The 21,298-nt window shown below is 45.5% G+C and overlaps 1 protein-coding gene across 1 annotated transcript in view; it reads right to left on the reverse strand.

Moving 5' to 3' along the window:
- LOC147081630 (D-glutamate cyclase, mitochondrial-like) overlaps positions 1 to 21,298 on the reverse strand; it is a 61,031-nt gene that overhangs the window by 35,100 nt on the left and 4,633 nt on the right. Inside the window, exons 2-4 of the mRNA XM_085980767.1 lie at positions 21,048 to 21,161; positions 12,150 to 12,348; positions 1,716 to 1,866 (exon numbers count right to left, since the gene is read on the reverse strand). Coding sequence (XP_085836893.1) covers positions 1,716 to 1,866; positions 12,150 to 12,348; positions 21,048 to 21,157 — 460 coding nt within the window. The 5' untranslated portion in view covers positions 21,158 to 21,161. The remainder of the gene's footprint in view (positions 1 to 1,715; positions 1,867 to 12,149; positions 12,349 to 21,047; positions 21,162 to 21,298) is intronic.

Raw genomic sequence — 21,298 nt, forward strand, 5'->3', positions numbered from 1 at the left:
GCCTTATGATCCCGGTCACAGCGCCTCGCGGCCTCGGTAGATGCCCGGCCTTTTACCCGCTGCGTTCCCGCTTGTAGTCCGGTCTCTCACACCGGCTGCGTTCCCTGCACCGCGGCTGCCGTGCCCTACGCTGCCCCAGTCTCAGCGCCTCTGGCCCCGACTTCTGTCCGGCTCCTTTCCCCTGGCCGTGGTCGAGTTCACCGCCCTTATCCTCCGTTTATTTTTTATTTTTCCCCCTACTCACAGTCAACGTGGCTGACTTGCTTCTCGTGGCTGATCGGCTCACTCACTACCGTGACAGAAGGGACGATCACTGCCTGTTGCTGATGGAAGGCCTCGTGTCAGAATTCTTCCTTCTTCCTTGCTCTGCAGACTCGAGTCTTCTCGCAGCAGAACGGCGAGGGCGGATGCCTCTTCTCGACGCTTGTTAACTGCTTCGGATGTATCGCTGCTGCAGGGTAAGATCGAACTCGTCGCCACTGTAAAGTCTGTGTGTTGTATAGCGAATTAATACACAGACTACAAGAGTAAACTTTAACAGGACTTTACTATTCGAAGGTCAGGGCGAATCTGCCCAATCACTCATTACACAGCACTTATATACCGGTGTGGTCACCACCGGTATTACAGTATACAGCAGCCAAAATAAAGTAGTGCAACACCTAAAATAGTTCTCTTAAAGGTGGACGGTTACATACAATAGTTCTCTTAAAGGTAGAACGGTTACATACACAACAGATACCGTGGGCGAGGTAGAATTCATGATCAAACAGAGGTCCCACAGAGGGGGGGAGGGCTCCTTTATGGGCGTGCCATTATCTCCACGCGATTTTACTCTATGGTTAGATCGCATCTGGAGTACCAAAGAGATTTAGGGATTTCATGTGCACAGATCACTAAAATGTGATGGTCAGGTACAAAAATGAACCTGTTTCTCTCTCTACAGATGCTGCCTGACCAGCTGAGTATGTCCAGCATTTTCTGTTTTTATGACAAAAATTAATCCAAAAGGCGAATGGAATGTTAGCCGTTACAACTAGAGGGCTAGAATATAAAGGGGAGGACGTTTCGCTACAGCTATACAAAGCCCTGGTTAGACCACATCTGGAGCACTGTGTACAGTTCTGGGCACCGCACCTTAGAAAGGGTATATTGGCCTTGGAGGGAGGGCAGCGTAGGTTCACCAGAATGTTACCAGGGCTCAAGGGGTTAGATTATGAGGAGCGATTACATAAACTAGGCTTGTATTCCCTGGAATATAGAAGGTGAAGGGGTGATTCGATTGCGGTTTTTAGGATTTTGAAAGGAATTGATAAGGTAGTTAGAGAGAAACTTTTTCTGCTGGTTGGGGACTCTAGGACAAGATGACATAATCTTAAAATCAGTGCCAGGCCATTCAGGAGAGAAGTTAGGAAACACTTCTTAACGCAAAGGGTGGTAGAAATGTGGAACTCTCTCCCACAAAAAGCAGCAGATGCTCGCTCAATTAATAATTTTAAATCTGAGATCTTTGATAGCCAAGAGTCTAAAGGAATATGGAGTCAAGTCAGGCAGATGGAGTTAAGATACAGAGCAGCCAGGATCTAACTGAATGGCGGAACAGGCTCAAGGGGCTGAATGGCCTCCTCCTGTTCCTATGTGCTGGTCCCAGAAGCAAGAACAGGAAAATCAACCCCCCTTGTGCATTCTTTATAAGAGCCTTAAGGTAAAGTTACCTGGATGACCAATGTGTACAGGTGCACCATGGGCATCCTCCATGCGATGGGTTATTTGAACAGTTGCATCAAGCTTGTCTATGGGGATGGGTCGCATAGTGACCACCATGTTACACTGGAAACTGCCAACCTCGATACATGGAATAGACGTCTGGGAGGAGGGGAAAGAAATGGAAAGAAGATAAGAAGATTTTGCCACAAAGCTGTCGATAAAAAAAAAAATCAGCATATGGTTTGCAGGCATTGTGCACACATTTAGACATAAAATTGGCTGGTCCACGTGGGTTTGCTCATGATGCCAGATAACAGGGGTACGGTAGCGTAGTGGTTTATGTTACTGGACCAATACTGGACTATAATTGAACCCAGGTGAGCAACGCCAAACTGACCTAGGTGCAACCGCTCTCCCGCATTCACACAGCCACCCAGCCCGGTCTCAGCGGCAGCCGAAATCAGAGGTCTACTATTCCTCTTGCCCGACTGGCCGAAGCCCAGTAATTTAATGCTGAGCCGGTCCGACGCATCGTGACGGGAAATGCGCTGGCGCACTGAGCAGAACACAGACAGCGGTTGCCGTGCCGATGGCCAAGCTCCAGGTCAACAAAAAAGTTGCAGTCGGCTACATGGAGGTGGGGGTGGTTCACACCCACGAGCGGAGTCATAAGAACATAAGAAATAGGAGCAGGAATAGGCCATATGGCCCCTCGAGCCTGCTTCGCCATTCAATAAGATCATGGCTGATCATTGACCTCAACTCCACTTTCCCGCCCGATCTCCATATCCCTTGATTCCCCTATAGTCCAAAAATCTACCTATCTCAGCTTTGAATATACTCAAAGACTCAGCATTCACAGCCCTCTGGGGCAGAGAATTCCAAAGATTCACAACCCTCTGAGTGAAGAAATTCCTCCTCATCTCAGTCTTAAATGGCCGACCCCTTATCCTGAGACTATGCCCCCAAGTTCTAGACACTCCAGCCAGGGGAAACAATCTCATCATCTACCCTGTCAATCCCCCTCAGAATCTTGTATGTTTCAATGAGATCAGCTCTCATCCTTCGAAGCTCCAGAGAGTATAGGCCTATTCTACACGATCTCTCATCATAGGACAGCTCTCTCATCCCAGGAATCAATCTAGTGAACCTTTGTAGCACTGCCTCCTTAGATAAGGAGACCAAAACTGTGCCCAGTACTCCAGGTGTGGTCTCACCAAGGCCCTGTATAATTGTAGCAAGACTTCCTCACTCTTATACTCCAACCCCCTTGCAATAAAGGCCAACATGCCAATTGCTTTCCTTATTGCTTGATGTACCTGCATGCTAGCTTTCTGTGTTTCTTGCACAAGGACACCCAAATCTCTCTGAACACCAACATTTAAAAGTTTCTCACCATTTAAAAAATATTTTGCTTTTCTATTCTTCCTACCAAAGTGAATAACCTCACATTTCCCTACATTATACTCCATCTGCCACCTTACTGCCCACTCACTCAGTCTATCTATATCACTTTGCAGACTCTGTGTTCTCCTCATAGCTTACTGTCCCACCTAGCTTTGTATCATCAGCAAACATGGATACATTACACTCGGTAAAATTTTCAAACACGATTTCCTTTTCATGAAACCATGTTGACTCTGCCTAGTCATGTTATAGAAACATAGAAGATAGGAGCAGGAGTAGGCCATTTGGCCCCTCGAGCCTGCTCCGCCATTCAATGCGATCATGGCTGATCATCCAAATTCAGTACCCTGTCCCTGCTTTCTCCCCATATCCCTTGATCCCTTTTGCCTTATGAAATATATCCAACTCCTTCTTGAATATATTTAATGAATTGGCCTCTACTGCCTTCTGTGGTAGAGAATTCCACAGGTTCACCACTCTCTGGGTGAAGAAATTCCTCCTCATCTCTGTCCTAAATGGCTTACCCCTTATCCTTAGACTGTGACCCCTGGTTCTGGACTCCCCGACCATCGGGAACATCCTTCCTGCATCTAGTCTGTCTAGTCCTGTTAGAATTTTATAAGTTTCAATGAGATCCCTTCTCATTCTTCTAAACTCCAGCGAGTACAAACCCAATCGACCCAATCTCTCCTCATACGTCATTCCTGCCATCCCAGGTATTAGCCTGGTGAATCTTCGCTGCACTCCCTCCATGTCAAGAACATCCTTCCGCAGATAAGGTGACCAAAACTGCACACAATACTCAAGGTGTGGTCTCACCAAGGCCCTGTACAACTGCAGCAAGACATCCTTGTTCCTGTACCCGAAACCTCTCACTACGAAGGCCAACATACCATTTGCCTTCTTAACCGCCTGCTGCACCCGCATGCTTACCTTCAGCGACTGGTGCACAAGGACGCCCAGGTGTCGTTGCACTTCTCCTTCTCCCAACCTATTGCCATTCAGATAATAATCTGCCTTCTTGTTTTTGACACCAAAGTGGATAACCTCGCATTTATCCACGTTATATTGCATCTGCCATGCTTCTGCCCAATCACCCAACCTGTCCAAATCATACTGGAGTTTCTCGGCATCCTCCTCACAGCACACACGCCCACCCAGCTTTGTGTCGTCTGCAAACTTGGAGATATTACATCTAGTTCCCTCGTCCAGATCATATATATATATTGTGAATAGCTGGGGTCCAAGGACCGATCCCTGCGGTACCCCACTAGTCACTGCCTGCCACTTGGAAAAAGAGTCGTTTATTCCAACTCTTTGCTTTCTGCCTGCCAACCAGTTTTCTATCCAAGTCAATACCTTGCCCCCAATCCCATGTGCCTTAACTTTACACGCTAATCTCTTATGCGGGACCTTATCGAAAGCCTTTTGAAAGTCCAAATACACCACATCCACTGGTTCTCCCTTATCTATTTTACCAGTTACATCCTCAAAAAATTCCAGTAGATTAGTCAACCACGATTTACCTTTTGTAAATCCATGTTGACTTTGTCCGATCCGGTCACTGTTTTCCAAGTGCTCTGCTATTACATCTTTTATAATGGACTGTAGCATTTTCCCCACTATCGATGTCAGGCTTACCGGTCTGTAATTCCCCATTTTCTCTCTACCACCTTTTTTGAACAGTGGGGTAACATTAGCTACCCTCCAATCCATGGGTACTGTTCCAGAGTCTATCGAATTTTGGAAGATGACCAGTAATGCATCTATTATTTCTAGGGCCACTTCCTTAAGTATCCTAGGATATAGATTATCAGGCCCTGGGGATTTATCGGCCTTCAATCCCGTCAATTTCTCTAACACCATTTCTCTACAAATACTGATTTCTATCAGTTCCTCCCTTTCATTAGACCCTATGTTTCCCGACATCACTGGGAGGTTATTTGTGTCCTCCTTTGTGAAGACAGAACCAAAGTATGTATTTAATTGGTCTGCCATTTCTTTGTTCCCCATTATAAATTCCCTGATTCTGACTGCAAGGGACCTACACTTGACTTCACCAATCTTTTTCTCTTCACATATCTATCAAAGCTTTTACAGTCAGTTTTTATGTTCCCTGAAATCTTACTCTCATACTCTATTTTCCCCCTCTTAATTATGATTTTCTAAGTGCCCTGATACTGTACCACTTCCTTAACAATGGATTCCAGCATTTTCCCGATGACTGATGTCAGGCTAACTGGCCTGTAATTCCCTGATTTCTCTCTCCCTTCTTTCTTGAATCGCGGTGTTACATTTGCTACCTTCCAATCTGCTGGGACCGTTCCAGAATCTAGGGAATTTTGGAAGATCAAAACCAATGCCTCCACTATCTCTGCAGCCACCTCTTTTAGAACCCTAGGATGTAGGCTGTCAGGTCCAGGGGATTTGTCGGCTTTTAGTCCCATTAGTTTCTCTAGTACAGTTTCTCTACTTATATTAATTACGTTAAGTTCCTCACCCTCATTAGACCCTTAGTTCCCCACCATTTTTGGTATGCTTTTTGTGTCTTCTACTGTGAAGACAGATACAATAGGGGGATAGAATATAAAAATAGGGAGGTATTGCTTCAGTTGTACAAGGTATTGGTGAGACCGCACCTGGAATACTGCGTACAGTTTTGGTGTCCATACTTAAGAAAAGACATACTTGCTCTCGAGTCAGTACAAAGAAGGTTCACTCGGTTAATCCCGGGGATGAGGGGATGGACATATGAGGAGAGGTTGAGTAGATTGGGACTCTACTCGTTGGAGTTCAGAAGAATGAGAGGCGATCTTATTGAAACATATAAGATTGTGAAGGGGTTGGATCGGGTGGATGCAGGGAAGATGTTCCCGATGATGGGTGAAACTAGAACTAGGGGGCATAGTCTTAGAATAAGGGGCTGCTCTTTCAAAACTGAGATGAGGAGGAACTACTTCACTCAGAGGGTGGTAGGTCCATGGAATATGCTGCCCCAAAAAACTGTAGAAGCTACATCATTACATAAATTTAAAACAGAAATAGACAGTTTCCTAGAAGTAAAGGGAATTAAGGGTTACGGGGAGCGGGCAGGAATTTGGACATGAGTCTAGGTTCAGATCGGTCATGGCCCTGTGGGTAGCGGAGCGGGCCCAGGGGCCGTGTAGCCTGATCCTGCTCCTATTTCGTGTGTCTAATTCTGTTAGATGCAGGAGATGGTTCTGTGATAGTGGATTGGCAGTTAGGATCAGATCAGCCATGATCTTATTGAATGGTGGAGCAGGCTCGAGGGGCCGATTGGCCTACTCCTGCTCCTATTTCTTATGTTCTTATGTTCTTATGTTCTTATGTAAAATATTTGTTTAACGCTTCTGCCATTTCCTTATTCCCCATAATAATTTCTCCTGTCTCAGCCTCTAAGGGACCAACATTTACTTTTGCTACCCTTTTCCTTTTGACATATTTGTAGAAACTCTTACAATCTGTTTTTATATGTCTTGCTAGTATCCTCTCATATTCTATTTTTTCCCTTTTTATCAATTTTTTGGTCATCCTTTGCTGTTTTCTGAAACTCTCCCAATCCTCAGGCTTACTACTATTCTTTGCAACATTATAAACTTCTTCTTTCAATTTAATGCTATCCTTAACTTCTTTAGTTAGCCATGGCTGGATCACGTTTCCCGTAGAGGATCCTTCCCCTCCTACTCCAAGTTCTTCTCCAGCCTCAAGGAGATATCCTTAACCTTGGCAGGCAACTCAACCTTCGGAACTCGCTTTCGAGGCTGCAGAGAACAGTATCTATCCCCCTGACTATACTGTCCCCTACCACTATCACATTCCTTCCTCCCCCCCCATTTGGATGGCCCCCTGTACCATGGTGCCGTGGTCAGTTTGCCCATTCTCCCTGCAGTCCTTTTCTTCATCCATACAGGTAGCAAGTGCCTCGTACCTGTTAGACAAGGTCAGGGGCTGAGGCTCCTCCATCACTACATCCTGGGTCCCCTGAGTCGATGGAGCGAGACCTGCTTGCCTCCAGTCGGCATCGCTTCAGCATGTGTCTTTATTTAGTGGTGGACACTGTGCGGCCGTTTGATACAACCCACTTCAGAGGACAGTTAAGAGACAAGTGTGGACATCAGTTGAGGAGATTGGCTGTGACTGCTTTCTTTTCTTCATTCTCGAGATAGACAGAGCTTTAAACTAATGAAAGTGGGGTGGGAGGAATCAGGAAAGAGTAAATTTAAAAGCAGCGAGAAAAATATCAAGGCTCAAGAGCAGAGTAGAGATTTGGGTAAAAATAAGCAGAGTGGGTCAGGAAGGGACAGAGAGAGTAACAAAGGTAATAAGGCATCAGGGAAAAATAGAAATAAGTCAAAGCTAAAGACACTATATCTGAATGCGCAAAGCATTCGCAACAAAATAGATGAATTAATAGCGCGGATAGAAATTAACAGGTTTGATCTAATAGCCATAACGGAGACGTGGTTGCAAAGTGGCCAAAGTTGGAACTAAATATTCCAGGATACTTAACTTTTAGAAGAGATAGGCAAAATGGCAAAGGAGGGGGGGGGTAGCCCTGATAATAAAGGATGGGATAAAGACAGTAGAGAGAAAGGATCTTAGCTCTGAAAATCAAGAAGTAGAATCAGTTTGGATGGAGCTAAGAAACAGCAAGGGGCAGAAATCATTGGTGGGAGTTGTTTATAGGCCCCCAAACAGTAGTTGTAATGTAGAGCAGAGTATAAATCAGGAAATTAGAGGTGCATGTAACAAGGGTAATACAGTAATCATAGGGGACTTTAATCTACATATAGACTGGGCAAACCAAATTTGCAGTAATAGTGTGGAGGACGAATTCATGGAATGTATGCAAGATAGTTTTCTAGATCAGTATGTTGAGGAACCAACTAGGGAATAGGCTATTTTAGATCTAGTATTGTGCAATGAGAAAGGATTAATTCATAACCTTGTAGTAAAGGGACCTTTAGGGAAGAGTGATCATAATATGATAGAATTTTATATTGAGTTTGAAAGTGATTTAGTTAAATCCGAAACTATGGTCTTAAATCTAAACAAATCAAACTATGTAGATATGAGGGGTGAGTTGGCTAAGGTAGATTGGGAAACTACATTAAAAGGTATGATGGTAGACAAGCAATGGCTAGCATTTAAAGAATTAATACATAATTTACAACAAATATACATTCCTTTAAGGCACAAAGCCTCCACAGTAAAAGTGGTCCAACCGTGGCTAACAAGAGAAGTTAAAGATAGTATCAGATCAAAGGAAGAGGCTTATAATGTTGTCAAAAAGAATAGTAAGCCTGAGGTAACAACAGAAAGTGCTGGAAACACTCAGCAAGTCAGGCAGCATCGAGGAGAGAGAAACAGAGTCAATGTTTCGGGTCGAACCCTTTGTCAGAACTGGAAAAGGTTAGGGAGGAGAGGAGCAAAGATCAAAAGGAAGATCTGTGATAGGATGGAAGGCAGGAGAGATGGAATGACGAAAGGGATGATGGTGCAAGGCAAAAGGAGAGGTAATGGGACAAGTTAAGAAACAAAAGATGGTTCTAGATGATGTGTGAATGACGATGGCAGCAACATTAACAGCTACCATGTGAGGAAACAAGAGAGAGAAAAATAAATAAAGAAATACAGGGGCCAATTTATCGTCTGAAATTGTTGAACTCGATGTTAAGTCCAGAAGACTGTAAAGTGCCTAATTGAAAGATGAGGTGCTGTTCCTCGAGCTTACGTTGAGCTTCATTGGAACAGTGTAAGAGGCCGAGGATGGAGAGATCAGAGTGGGAGTGGAGTGGTGAATTAAAGTGACAGGTGACCGGAAGCTCGGGGTCACGCTTGTGGACTGAACGGAGGCGTTCCACAAAGCGGTCACCCAATCTGTGTTTGGTCTCCCCAATGTAGAGGAGACCGTATCGTGAGCAGCAAATACAGTGTATTAAATTGTAAGAAGTACAAGTAAATCGCTGTTTCACCCGGAAGGAGTGTTTGGGGCCCTGGATGGTGGGAAGGGAGGAGGTAAAAGGGCAGGTGTTGCACCTCCTGCACTTGCATGGGAAGGTGCCGGGCAAAGGGGAAGGGGTGTTAGGGGTGATAGAGGAGTGGACCAGGGTGTTGCGGTGGTAGCGGTCCCTCGGAATGCTGAAAGGGGGGGGTGGGATCACACTGGAGGTGGCGGAAAAGGCACAGTAAGCCTGAGGATTGGGAGGATTTTAGAATTCAGCAAAGGAGGGACAAGAAATTGATAAAGCAAAGGAAAATAGAATATGAGAGTAAACTAGCTAAAGACGTAAAACAGACTGTAAAAGCTTCGATAGGTATGTAAAAAGGAAAAGATTGCAAAAGTAAATGTGGGTACCTTACAGGCTGAGACAGGAGAAATTATAATGGGGAATAAGGAAATGGCAGAGAAATTAAACAAATACTTTGTATCTGTCTTCACGGAAGAAGATGCAAAAAACTTCTCGGAAATAGCGGAGAACAAGGGTCTCAAGCGAGAATGAGGAACTGAAAGAAATTAGTATTAGTAAAAAAATAGTACTGGAGAAATTAATGGGACTGAACGCCGATAAATCCCCTGGACCTGATGGCCTACAACCTAGGGTTTTAAAAGAGGTGGCTATAGAGATAGTGGATGCATTGGTTGTCATTTTCCAAAATGCCACAGATTCTTGAATGGTTCCCACGGATTGGAAGGTAGCAAATGTAACCCCGCTAATTAAGAAAGGAGGGAAAAGAGAAAATGGGGAACTACAGACCAGTTAGCCTGACATCAGTAGTAGGGATTATTAAGGACATGGTAACAGGGCACTTAGAAAATAATAATAGGATTGGGCAGTGTCAACACGGATTTATGAAAGGGAAATTGTGTTTTACGAATCTGTTAGAGATTTTTGAGGTTGTAACTAGCAGAATCGATAAGGGGGAACCAGTGGACGTGGTGTATTTGGATTTTCAGAAGGCATTCGATAAGGTGCCACACAAGAGGTTATTAAACAAAATTAGGGCTCATGGGATTGGGGGTAATATACTAGCATGGATTGAGGATTGGTTAACGGACAGAAAACAGAGCATAGGAATAAACGGGTAATTTTTGAGTTGGCAAGCTGTAACTAGTAGGGTACCACAAGGATCAGTGCTTGGGCCTCAGCTATTCACAATCTACATCAATGATTTGGATGAGGGGACCAAATGTAATATATCCAAGTTTGCTGATGATACAAAGCTGGGTGGGAATGTAAAGAGGCTTCAAGGGGATATAGATAGGCTAAGTAAGTGGGCAAGAACATGACAAATGGATTATAATGTGGAGAAATGTGAAGTTATCCACTTTGGTAGGAAAAATAGAAAAGCAGAGTATTTTTTAAATGGTGAGAGATTGGGAAATGTTGGTGTTCAGGGGGACCTGGGTGTCCTTGTACACGAATCATTGAAAGTTAACATGCAGGTACAGCAAGCAATTAGGAAAGCAAATGGTATGTTGGCCTTTATTACAAGAGGATTTGAGTATAAGAGTAAAGACGTCTTACTGCAATTATATAGGGATATTATATATTATGAGACCACACCTGGAGTATTGTGTATAGTTTTGGTCTCCTTACCTAAGGAAGCATATACTTGCCATAGAGGGAGTGCAACGAAGGTTCACCAGACTGATTCCTGGGATGGGGGGATTGTCCTATGAGGAGAGATTGAGTAGTCTAGGCCTATATTCTCCAGAGTTTAGAAGAATGAGAGGTGATCTCATTGAAACATACAAAATTCTTACAGGGCTTAACAGGGTAGATGCAGGGAGGATGTTTCCCCTGGCTGGAGAGTCTAGAACCAGGGGTCACAGTCTCAGAATAAGGGGTTGGCCATTTGGGACTGAGATGAGGAGAAATTTCTTCACTCAGAGGGCGGTGAATCTTTGGAATTCTCTACCCCAGAGGGCTGTGGAGGCTCAGTCGTTGAGTATATTCAAGACAGAGATTGATAGATTTTTTTTAATATTAAGGGAATCAAGGGAAATGGGGATAGTGCAAGAAAGTGGAGTTGAGGTAGAAGATCAGCCATGATCTTATTGAATGGCGGAGCAGGCTCGAAGGGCCAAATGGCCGACTCCTGCTCCTATTTCTTATGTTCTTATGGGCGTCGCTGGCAAGGCCGGCTTTTATTGCCCTCTAACTACCTACTTGCCGAGAAGGTGGTGGTGGGCCTGCTTCTTCACCCACTGCAGTGTGTGGTGGTTTTATACAATTGAGTGTATTGCTAGGTCACTTCAGTGGGGAGTTAAGAATCAACAATGTTGATGTGGGAACTGGAGTCACATATAGGCCAGACCGGGTAAGGACGGCAGGTTTCCTTCCCTAAAGGACATTAGTGAACCAGCTGGGTTTTTAACGACAATCCAACAGATTCAAGGTCACATTTACTGATACTGTGGCGGAGCCACCAAAGGACTCAGATCGTTTGTATATAATTCCTTTAACAACATGTTAGCTACAGCCTGAGTCTGTATCTTTATTTATGCTGTTTAACTGTACAGAGTGTGGTTACTTTAACAGCGCGGCTAAAACGTGATGACGTCACGCCGTTCATCACGTGATTCCCCACTGGCGGGAGAACGTGATGACGTGATGACGTCAGCCACGGGACTGCAAGGGCAGTCCTCGTGGAGCCGAGAGAGAGAGAGAGAGAGAGAGAGAGAGAGAGTAGACCTACATTCGATGTTATCCTGCAGTTTCTTGTTAAAGCCTGTTTGTTTCATTAAAGTTCGGTTTGTTTGATCGCCTGAGTAGAACTCAGTCTTTTAGTTAGGAACCCACGTTCCTACAATACCAGGTTTTGATTTGAAAGTGAATTCAAAGTCTCAAACTGTCATGGTGGGATCTCAACTCACGATCGACTGGAATATTAGACCAGTAACATAAACCACTACATACCCCTGTTACCTGGCATCATGAGCAATGGCACAAGGACCAGCTAATTTTATGTCTAAATGCATGAAAGTGTACGTGCAACCTTTAACCTACCTTGTACATGCTGACATTACACCCTTGTTCAACATTTCTTATCGGAACACCAGCCTCGAGGACTGCACTCTCAAAGGAAAAGCTGCATCCCAGGTAAAACGTAACCATCTCCTTTAACTGCTCGGTGTATTCCTTGAGGTTGCTCAAATTGCTGGTGAAGTTTCCTCCCTCATACTTCCTGTACTGTGGGCAATCGGTCCTAAAGCCAAATTGCAGTGTTAGATTTTGTGTTAAGGAGTTATTGTTAAAAAAATCCAGAACAATTAGTCCCGTTAAACTAGTTAAATTAGTCATAAATAAAAACAGAAAATGCTGGAAATACTCAGCAGGCCAGGCAGCATCTGTGGAGAGAGAAACAGAGTTAACGTTTCAGGTCGAGGACCTTTCGTCAGAACTGGAAAAAGTTAGAGATGTAACAGATTTTAAGGAAGTACAGAGGAAGGGACAGGGGGGAGGGGAGGAAAGAACAAAGGAGAAGGTCTGTGATAGGGTGGAAGGTAGGAGAGATTAAATTACAAAAGGTATGATTGTACAAAGCAAAAGGTAAGATTGTAAAAGGCATCCCTAAGTTAAGGGATCTTTTACGTGCGTTAGTCAAAGAAGAGCAGGGGAGTTATCCCCAGTGTCCTGGCCAATATTAATGTCTCAACCAACATCACTAAAACAGATTATCACATTGCTGTTTGTGGGAGCTTGCTGTGTGAAAATTCATCGTCGCTGGGTCAAAATCCTAGAACTCCCTCCCTACTAACACTGTGAGAGTACCATCACCACACAGACTGCAGTGGTTCAAGAAGGCGGCTCACCACCACCTTCTCAAGGGCAATTAGGGCTGGGCAATAAATACTGGCCTTGCCAGCGACGCCCACATCCCATGAAAGAATTTTTTAAAAATTGGCTGCTGCGTTTCCTACATTACAACTGTGACTACACTTCAAAAAATGCACTTCACACATTGTCTGGATGAGTGCAGCTCCAACAACACTCACAGCTCGACATCATCCAGGACAAAGCAGCCTGCTTGATTGGCACCCAATCCACCACCTTAAACATTCACTCCCTGCACCACCGGCGTACCATGGCTTCAGTGTGTACCATCTACAAGATGCACTGCAGCAACTCGCCAAGGCTTCTTCGGCAGCACCTCCCAAACCCACAACCTCTACCACCCAGAAGGACAAGGGCAGCAGGCGCATGGGAACACAACCACCTCCAAGTTCCCCTCCAAGTCACACACCATCCTGATTTGGAAGTATATCGCCGATCCGTCATCATCACTGGGTCAAAATCCTGGAACTCCCTACCTGAGACGAGAGTTGGGTAGGATTGATTGGGGAATGTCACTCAAAGGGTTGACGGTGGATAGGCAATGGCAAACATTCAAAGACCGCATGGATGAATGACAGAATTTGTTCATCCCAGTTTGGCATAAAAATAAAACAAAAAAGGTTAATCAACCGTGGCTAACAAGGGAAATTAGGGATAGCATAAGATCCAAGGAGAGGACATATAAATTGGCCAGAAAAAGCAGTAAACCTGAGGATTGGGAGCAGTTTAGGATTCAACAAAGGAGGACAAAGGGATTATTTAAGAAGGGGAAAATAGAATATGAGAGTAAGCTTGCTGGGAAGATAAAAACTGACTGGAAAAGCTTTTATAGATATGTGAAGAGAAAAAGATTGGTGAAGTCAAACGTAGGTCCCTTGCAGTCAGAATCAGGGGAATTTATAATGGGAAACAAAGAAATGGCTGACCAAATAAATACATATTTTGGTTCTGTCTTCACAAAGGAGGAGACAAATAACCTCCCAGAGATGTCGGGGAACATAGGGTCTGATGAAAGGGAGGAACTGAAAGAAATCAGTATTTGTAGGGAAATGGTGTTAAGGAAATTGATGGGATTGAAGGCCGATAAATCCCCAGGGCCTGATAATCTACATCCTAGGGTACTTAAGGAAGTGGCCCTAGAAATAGTAGATGCATTGCTGATCATCTTCCAACATTCGATGGAATCTGGAACAGTACCCATGGATTGGAGGGTAGCTAATGTTACCCCACTATTCAAAAAAGGTTAATCAACCGTGGTAAATGGCAGTTGGAAAGGTTACCTGTAAACATCTGACATGATTCTCTGACTATATAAGCTGTGTCTTTATGCATTTCTCCACTTCACCTGAAGAAGGAGCAGCGCTCCGAAAGCTTGTGATTTCAAATAAAGCTGTTGGACTATAACCTGGTGTTGTGTGATTTCTTACATTTGTCCACCCCAGTCCAACTCCGGCATCTCCACACCATGGCTTCAAAAAAGGTGGTAGAGAGAAAACGGGGAATTACAGACCGGTAAGCCTGACATCGGTAGTGGGGAAAATGCTAGCGTCCATCATAAAAGATGTAATAGCAGAGCACTTGGAAAACAGTGACAGGATCGGACAAAGTCAACATGGATTTACAAAGGATAAATCGTGGTTGACTAATCTACTGGAATTTTTTGAGGATGTAACTGGTAAAATAGATAAGGGAGAACCAGTGGATGTGGTGTATTTGGACTTTCAGAAGGCTTTCGATCAGGTCCCGCATAAGAGATTAGCGTGTAAAGTTAAGGCACATGGGATTGGGGGCAAGGTATTGACTTGGATAGAGAACTGGTTGGCAGACAGAAAGCAAAGAGTTGGAATAAACGGGTCTTTTTCCGAGTGGCAGGCAGTGACTAGTGGGGTACCGCAGGGATCGGTCCTTGGACCCCAGCTATTCACAATATATATTAATGATCTAGACAAGGGAACTAGATGTAATATCTCCAAATTTGCAGATGATACAAAGCTGGGTGGGCGTGTGTGCTGTGAGGAGGATGCCGAGAAACTCCAGGATGATTTGGATAGGTTGGGTGATTGGGCAGAAGCATGGCAGATGCAATATAATGTGGATAAATGTGAGGTTATCCACTTTGGTAGCAAAAACAGGAAGGCAGATTATTATCTGAATGGCAATAGATTGGGAGAAGGGGAAGTGCAACGAGACCTGGGTGTCCTTGTGCACCAGTCGCTGAAGGTAAGCATGCAGGTGCAGCAAGCGGTTAAGAAGGCAAATGGTATGTTGGCCTTCGTAGCGAGAGGGTTTGAGTACAGGAACAAGGATGTCTTGCTGCAGTTGTACAGGGCCTTGGTGAGGCCACACCTTGAGTACTGTGTGCAGTTTTGGTCACCTTATCTGAGGAAGGATGTTCTTGCCATGGAAGGAGTTCAGCGAAGATTCACCAGGCTGATACCTGGGATGGCAGGAATGACGTATGAGGAGAGATTGGGTCGATTGGGCTTGTACTCGCTGGAGTTTAGAAGAATGAGAGGGAAACTTATAAAATTCTGACAGGCCTGGACAGACTAGATGCAGGAAGAATGTTCCCGATCGCCGGGGAGTCCAGTATCAGGGGTCACAGTCTAAGGATAAGGGATAGGCCATTTAGGACAGAAATGAGGAGGAATTTCTTCACCCAGAGAGTGGTGAACCTGTGGAATTCTCTACCACAGAAGGCAGTAGAGGCCAATTCATTAAATATATTCAAGAAGGAGTTGGATATATTTCTCAAGGCTAAAGGGATCAAGGGGTGTGGGGAGAAAGCAGGGACCGGGTACTGAGTTTGGGTGATCAGCCATGATCTCATTGAATGGCGGAGCAGGCTCGAGGGGCCGAATGGCCTACTCCTGCACCTATCTTCTATGTTTCTATGTTTCTAATTGGAAATACTCAACATGTCAGGCAGCATCTGTGGAAAGAGAAACAGAGTCAACGTTTCAAGTCGATGACCTTTCATCAGATTCTTAACACTATCCTTCTAAGTTCCTGGGAAAGCACTGTGGGAGTTGTTGTGTATGTACCTTTAAGAGAATAACTGGTCTCAGACTGCAGTACCGGCAGTGACCACCCCTGTATAAAAGGCACTAGTGAGTCTCTGTGTTTTCAGTTTCCCTATTGACTTCAATCAGTAAAGACTTGTTTTGTTCAACTCCTGCTGTCCGTGTCTCAATCATTCACGGACATAATACTGGCGACGAGCAGATACGAACTTACCTGCAGTCTGCACCACCTCCTGGGATCCATTCCTGCAGCGAAGTGAGCAGAGGTCGAGGCCAGAAGGAAGAAAGAAGCAGTAGAAACGGGCGTCGACCGTGGGCATCCGCCCCTGTGTTAGCGGAGTTGAAGATTGCTGGAGAAGCTGTCGAAAGCGGGGCCTGATTCCTGTCGACGGTGCTTCAGCTAATCGGGCTGGTGGCAGGTAGTACACTGATCCTTCCTGGGCTGCGGCGTTCGCGAACTCGAGCGGGTGGCTTGCAATGGGGCCGAGCAGCGTTGTCGGGAAGAGGCAAGAGAGAGGGTGGAGCACACAGGGCGCGGCCGGTGCTACGAAGCCGGGCTGCGTATAGACCCGAGAAGAGGGAGGCAAGAGTCCCACAGGGTTGTTCCACGACGGGAAAATAATAAAGAAAAGAAATATTAAACGCGCAAGAAACCGCGAGGAGCTGCAGGTTGCAACGGGAACCGCGGAAAGCAGCGCTAGCAACAGCGGGGAAGAAGGCAAAGCGCAGGAGGCGCCATCTTAATCAGCGGGGAAGAAGGCAAAGCGCGGGAGGCGCCATTTTGTTAAATCGGGGAAGAAGGCAAAGCGCGGGAGGCGCCATTTTAGATTTTCAAGATGCCGAAGACTGGCTGTATCACTGCCTTTGATAATACAATAGAGGACTGGACCACGTATCTGGAAAGAGTCGCGGTATATTGCAAGGCAAACGAAATAGCCAATGAGAAAAAGGCATCGGTATTGCTAAACTTAATGGGCGCTAGAACGTACAGCCTATTGCGGGACCTGATTACTCCAGCCAAACCGAAGGCGAAGAGTTTTAACGAAATTGTTGCTGTCCTACAGGAACATCTAAACCCTGCACCGCTGTTGATAGCAGCAAGATTTAAATTCCACAGGAGAACTCAGCATAAAGATGAGAGCAATGCTGAGTACCTTACGGAACTACGCAAGCTATCAAAGTACTTCCAGTTCGGAGCAGGACTGGCAGATACCCTACGGGACAAATTTGTCTGTGGACTCCTGAGTGAAGGAACACAGAAGAAGTTACTCTCAGAGAAAGAGCTGACGCTAGATAAGGCGAATAATAAACATTCAAGAAGGCTATCAAGGCAATGTGTAATGAAGACATACCCCTACAACACAAGGTGGATAACTTCTTGTTTGCCTACCGGAATGCGACACATGCGGTTACCAACCAAACTCCAGCCATGATGTTCTTCAATCGAAGACTACGATGCCGCTTGGATTTGGTTAAGCCAAACATCAGAAGAGATGTGGAGAACAGGCAGTTTCAGAATATGAATGAAAGGCCGACCAGGAGTTTTAAGATAGGTCAACCAGTTTTGGCCCGGGACTACCACACAGAGAAATGGCAGCCAGGAACGATCTGTACACGGCAAGGACCTCTAATGTATACCGTGGACGTTGGAGAGAGCATTGTAAGACACCATGCTGACCAGATTCTAGAGTCACTGGAAAACGTCAATTCCACACCATGATCCGATACACCTGGTGATGAAACCGAAGTACCAATTGCATCTACCTCAGAATCGGTGACATTGGAAGCAGACGAACCAAACAACGACGTTGATCCCGAATCAACTTTGCCAGAAGAACCTGATACCCCAAAGAGGCGTTATCCAGACAGAATCAGGAAGCCTCCTCAAAGACTGAACTTATAATTGCTTAACTTCAACTAATGTATCTAGCAACTGTAATTGTAAATATGTTATTTAATTATTAATCGAATGTTATGTACTGTTTAGCTAAAAGGGGAGGAATTGTAGTGTATGTACTTTGCAGAAGGAACTATATTCTGCAGCCCCTGTATACTGCAGTACCAGTAGTGACCACCCCTGTATATAAGGCTGTGTAGTAACTTTTGCACAGTAGTTCCAGGTTGTCTCCACTCAGTAAAGACCTGTTGTAACCAACTCCTGCAGTCCGTGTCTCAATTACACATGGACATAATAAATGGCATTTTAATTCATCTTAAATATGCAATTTTAAAAAATTTATTTGAAGTGTAATGTATTTTTTGGGGTATTCCCATTCATGCTTATGGGGTTTCTATACATACAGAATCATCTTAAGCATGAATGGGGAACCTCTTCTTTCATTCGTAGGGCCGGCCCACGTTATCCCAGGGGCACTTGTGAACCGCCTGTGCCCCTGAGATACGTGGGCCTCTACCCGCGCGTACCCGGAGAGGCCCAGGACCGTGAGTCTCCGTACCTCCCAGACCACCAGGTACACAGGCATTTTATTTGCGGATTGGAGGCATTTCCCTGCAGGAAGCCTCTGGCTGTAAGTTCAGGGCATAGATGGCACAACGAGGCTTGATTACAACACAATGGGAACACAGTAAGTAGATAGAACGTACCAACATACACAAAGACTGGCTTGTCCAACAAGCCTGTCCCAAACAGTCATGATGCAACTAAGCATCATGACTCCAAGTGTACCCTCCCACTTATAGTCACGTAGGGCAGGATTTTCATTGGGCCGTGGAGGCAGGATTGGAGGCGTGTGGGGGGTTAAAATCTCGAAATCGGGGGGCACGAACCCATCCCGCCCCCAACCCGCCTCCATGCCAGTTTCAAAGAAGGCGGGTACCCGACCTGTGCTGGGAGCCGCCTCCCCGAGGCGGGAAGGGGATTAGTGCCAATTAACTGCCTGTTAACAGGTAGTTAACAGGCAGTTTTTAGCCTAATCCCTATTTTTATTGCTGAAGTGTGGGACTCCCGACAGCTCCAAACCACGCCAAGTTAGCGAAGTGGGCCGTCGGGCTGAAGGACTTGGTGGGTTCGAGATGTCCGGTGTTCAGGTGCGTGATGGGTGCATGAGTGCAGAGGTAAGTGTGTTTGGTGTGTGTAAAGTGTTTAAAGAAGTTTTACTTACATTTACTTACATTTACAGCCTTCCTTCCTTCAGGTCTCTGGAGTCCCTCATCTCACCGGCACAGAAAGCAGAATGGCCGCGATCTGTCAAAAATTGCAGCATTCAGCTTTCTGTTCCGGAGAGATCTCTAAATCAGCCTGAGAGGAAGGAATTAACTTGGAGTACAGATTGTCAGTGTTTGACAGCTTCAAACAGCTGTGAAACGCTGATATTTCATCTGTCAAAAGCTCTTGACAGATGAAATGTCAATCTGTGATGTCACCTGTTGCCGGGTGGCCCTTAATTGGCTTGCTGAGCCCGCTGGGCGGGCTCAACAAGGTCAATCAAGTGAAAATCGCGTGGGTTGGCCAGAACTCGATGGAGGCGGGACTACAACCCCGAAAGTTGTAGTCCCGCCTTCTACACGCCTCCTCAATGAAATTCCAGCCCGTAATCTCCATGAAGAAGCAAAAAGACAGATTTAAGAGAACCCTAGACCAATTCAGTAATAACCTATTTTTAATATTTATTGTCTTTTATAATATATTTTAATATATTTATAACCTAGGTCATGGATAAAAGATATTCACTAATAAATACAATAAAGAATTTCGGAGAAACTTCTTTACCCAGAGAGTGGTGAGAATGTGGAACTCGCTACCTCAGGGAGTGGTTGAGACGAATAGCATAGCTGCATTAAACAGGAAGCTAGATAAGAATATGAGGGAGAAAGGAATAGAAAGTTATGCTGATAGAGTTAGATAAAGTAGGGTGGGAGAAGGCTCGTGTGGGGCATAAGCACAGGCATAGTCCTGTTGGGCGGAATGGGCGGTTTCTGTGCTGTATATTCTATGTAATTCAGGGAAAATGAAAAGGTCTGGAAAATTTCTCTCCAACTCCCGAAGGCGATCAAAATGAGTTCCAAGAGGTTACAGTGACCATGAGGTACATCACCCAACGTCTCTGGACCCAGTGATATCAACCACAGCAAGCACGTATAGGAAAACATAATTGGAAGTTTAGCAGGAAGAAGAGAGACAAGTTCACAAGAGCAATGGCTACGTCGAGTTACATTGAGTCTACAGCACAGAAACAGCCCATTCCGCCCAACTGGTCTATGCCAGTGTTTATGCTCCACACGGGCCTTCTCCCACCCTACTTTATCTAACCCTATCAGCACAGCCACCAATGGTTGAGTGATTAAAATCAGGGATGTTCAAGAGGGCAGAATTAGAGGAGCGCAGATATCTCTGGGGGGGGGGTTGTGGGGCTGGAGGAGATTACAGAGATAGGGAGGGGTCGTGGCCATGGAGGGATTTGAAAACAAGGATGAGAATTTTAAAATCGAGGCATTGCTTAATCTGGAGCCAATGTAGGTCAGCGAGAACAGGGGTGATGGGTGAACGGGACTTGGTGCGGGACACAGGCAGCCGAATTCTGGATGACCTCAGGTTTACGTAGGGTAGAATGTGGGAGGCCAGCCAGGAGTGCATTGGAGTAGTCAAGTCTAGAGGTAACTAAGGCATGGATGAGGGTTTCAGCAGCAGATGAGCTGAGGCAGAGGCGGAGACGGACGATGTTACAGAGGTGGAAATAGGCGGTCTTTGTTATGCTGCGGATATGTGGTCGGAAGCTCATTTCAGGGTCAAATATAACACCAAGGTTTCGAACAGTGTGGTTCAGCCTCAGACAGATGTTAGGGAGAGGGATGGAGTTGGTGACTAAGGAACGGAGTTTGTGGCGGCGACCGAAGGCAATGGCTTCAGTCTTCCCAATATTTAATCGGAGGAAATTTCTGTTCACCCAGTACTGGATGTCGGATAAGCAGTCTGACAATTTAGAGCTAGCGGAAGGGTCGCGAGAAGTGGTGGTGAGGTAGAGCTGGGTGTAGTTAGCGTATATGTGACGGTGGGCTAAAAATTCTGGGGTTTTACGCCACCCGCTACCGGCAAAAAATAGCGAAACGAGGGCGGCCTCCACTGTTTTGCCAGCTGGTGGCGGGTCCCGTGGCGTCCTCCATTTTCCCAGGCCTGGCAGCACTGTCGGTAAGACGCATTGCCCTGCAAATTAAAATGAGGGTGAGGTGATATCAGACACCGTGCAACGCCGACTTAACATCACTACAGCAAACTTGGACGTTTGCACTGAGTTCAGCGCTGGGTCCTAAGCTCGCTATGTAAGCCTAGCGTGCAACAGA

This window comes from Somniosus microcephalus, unplaced genomic scaffold (assembly GCF_052327205.1).
Source record: "Somniosus microcephalus isolate GS21.2 unplaced genomic scaffold, FLI_Smic_1.0 scaffold509, whole genome shotgun sequence".
Lineage (NCBI taxonomy): Eukaryota > Metazoa > Chordata > Chondrichthyes > Squaliformes > Somniosidae > Somniosus > Somniosus microcephalus.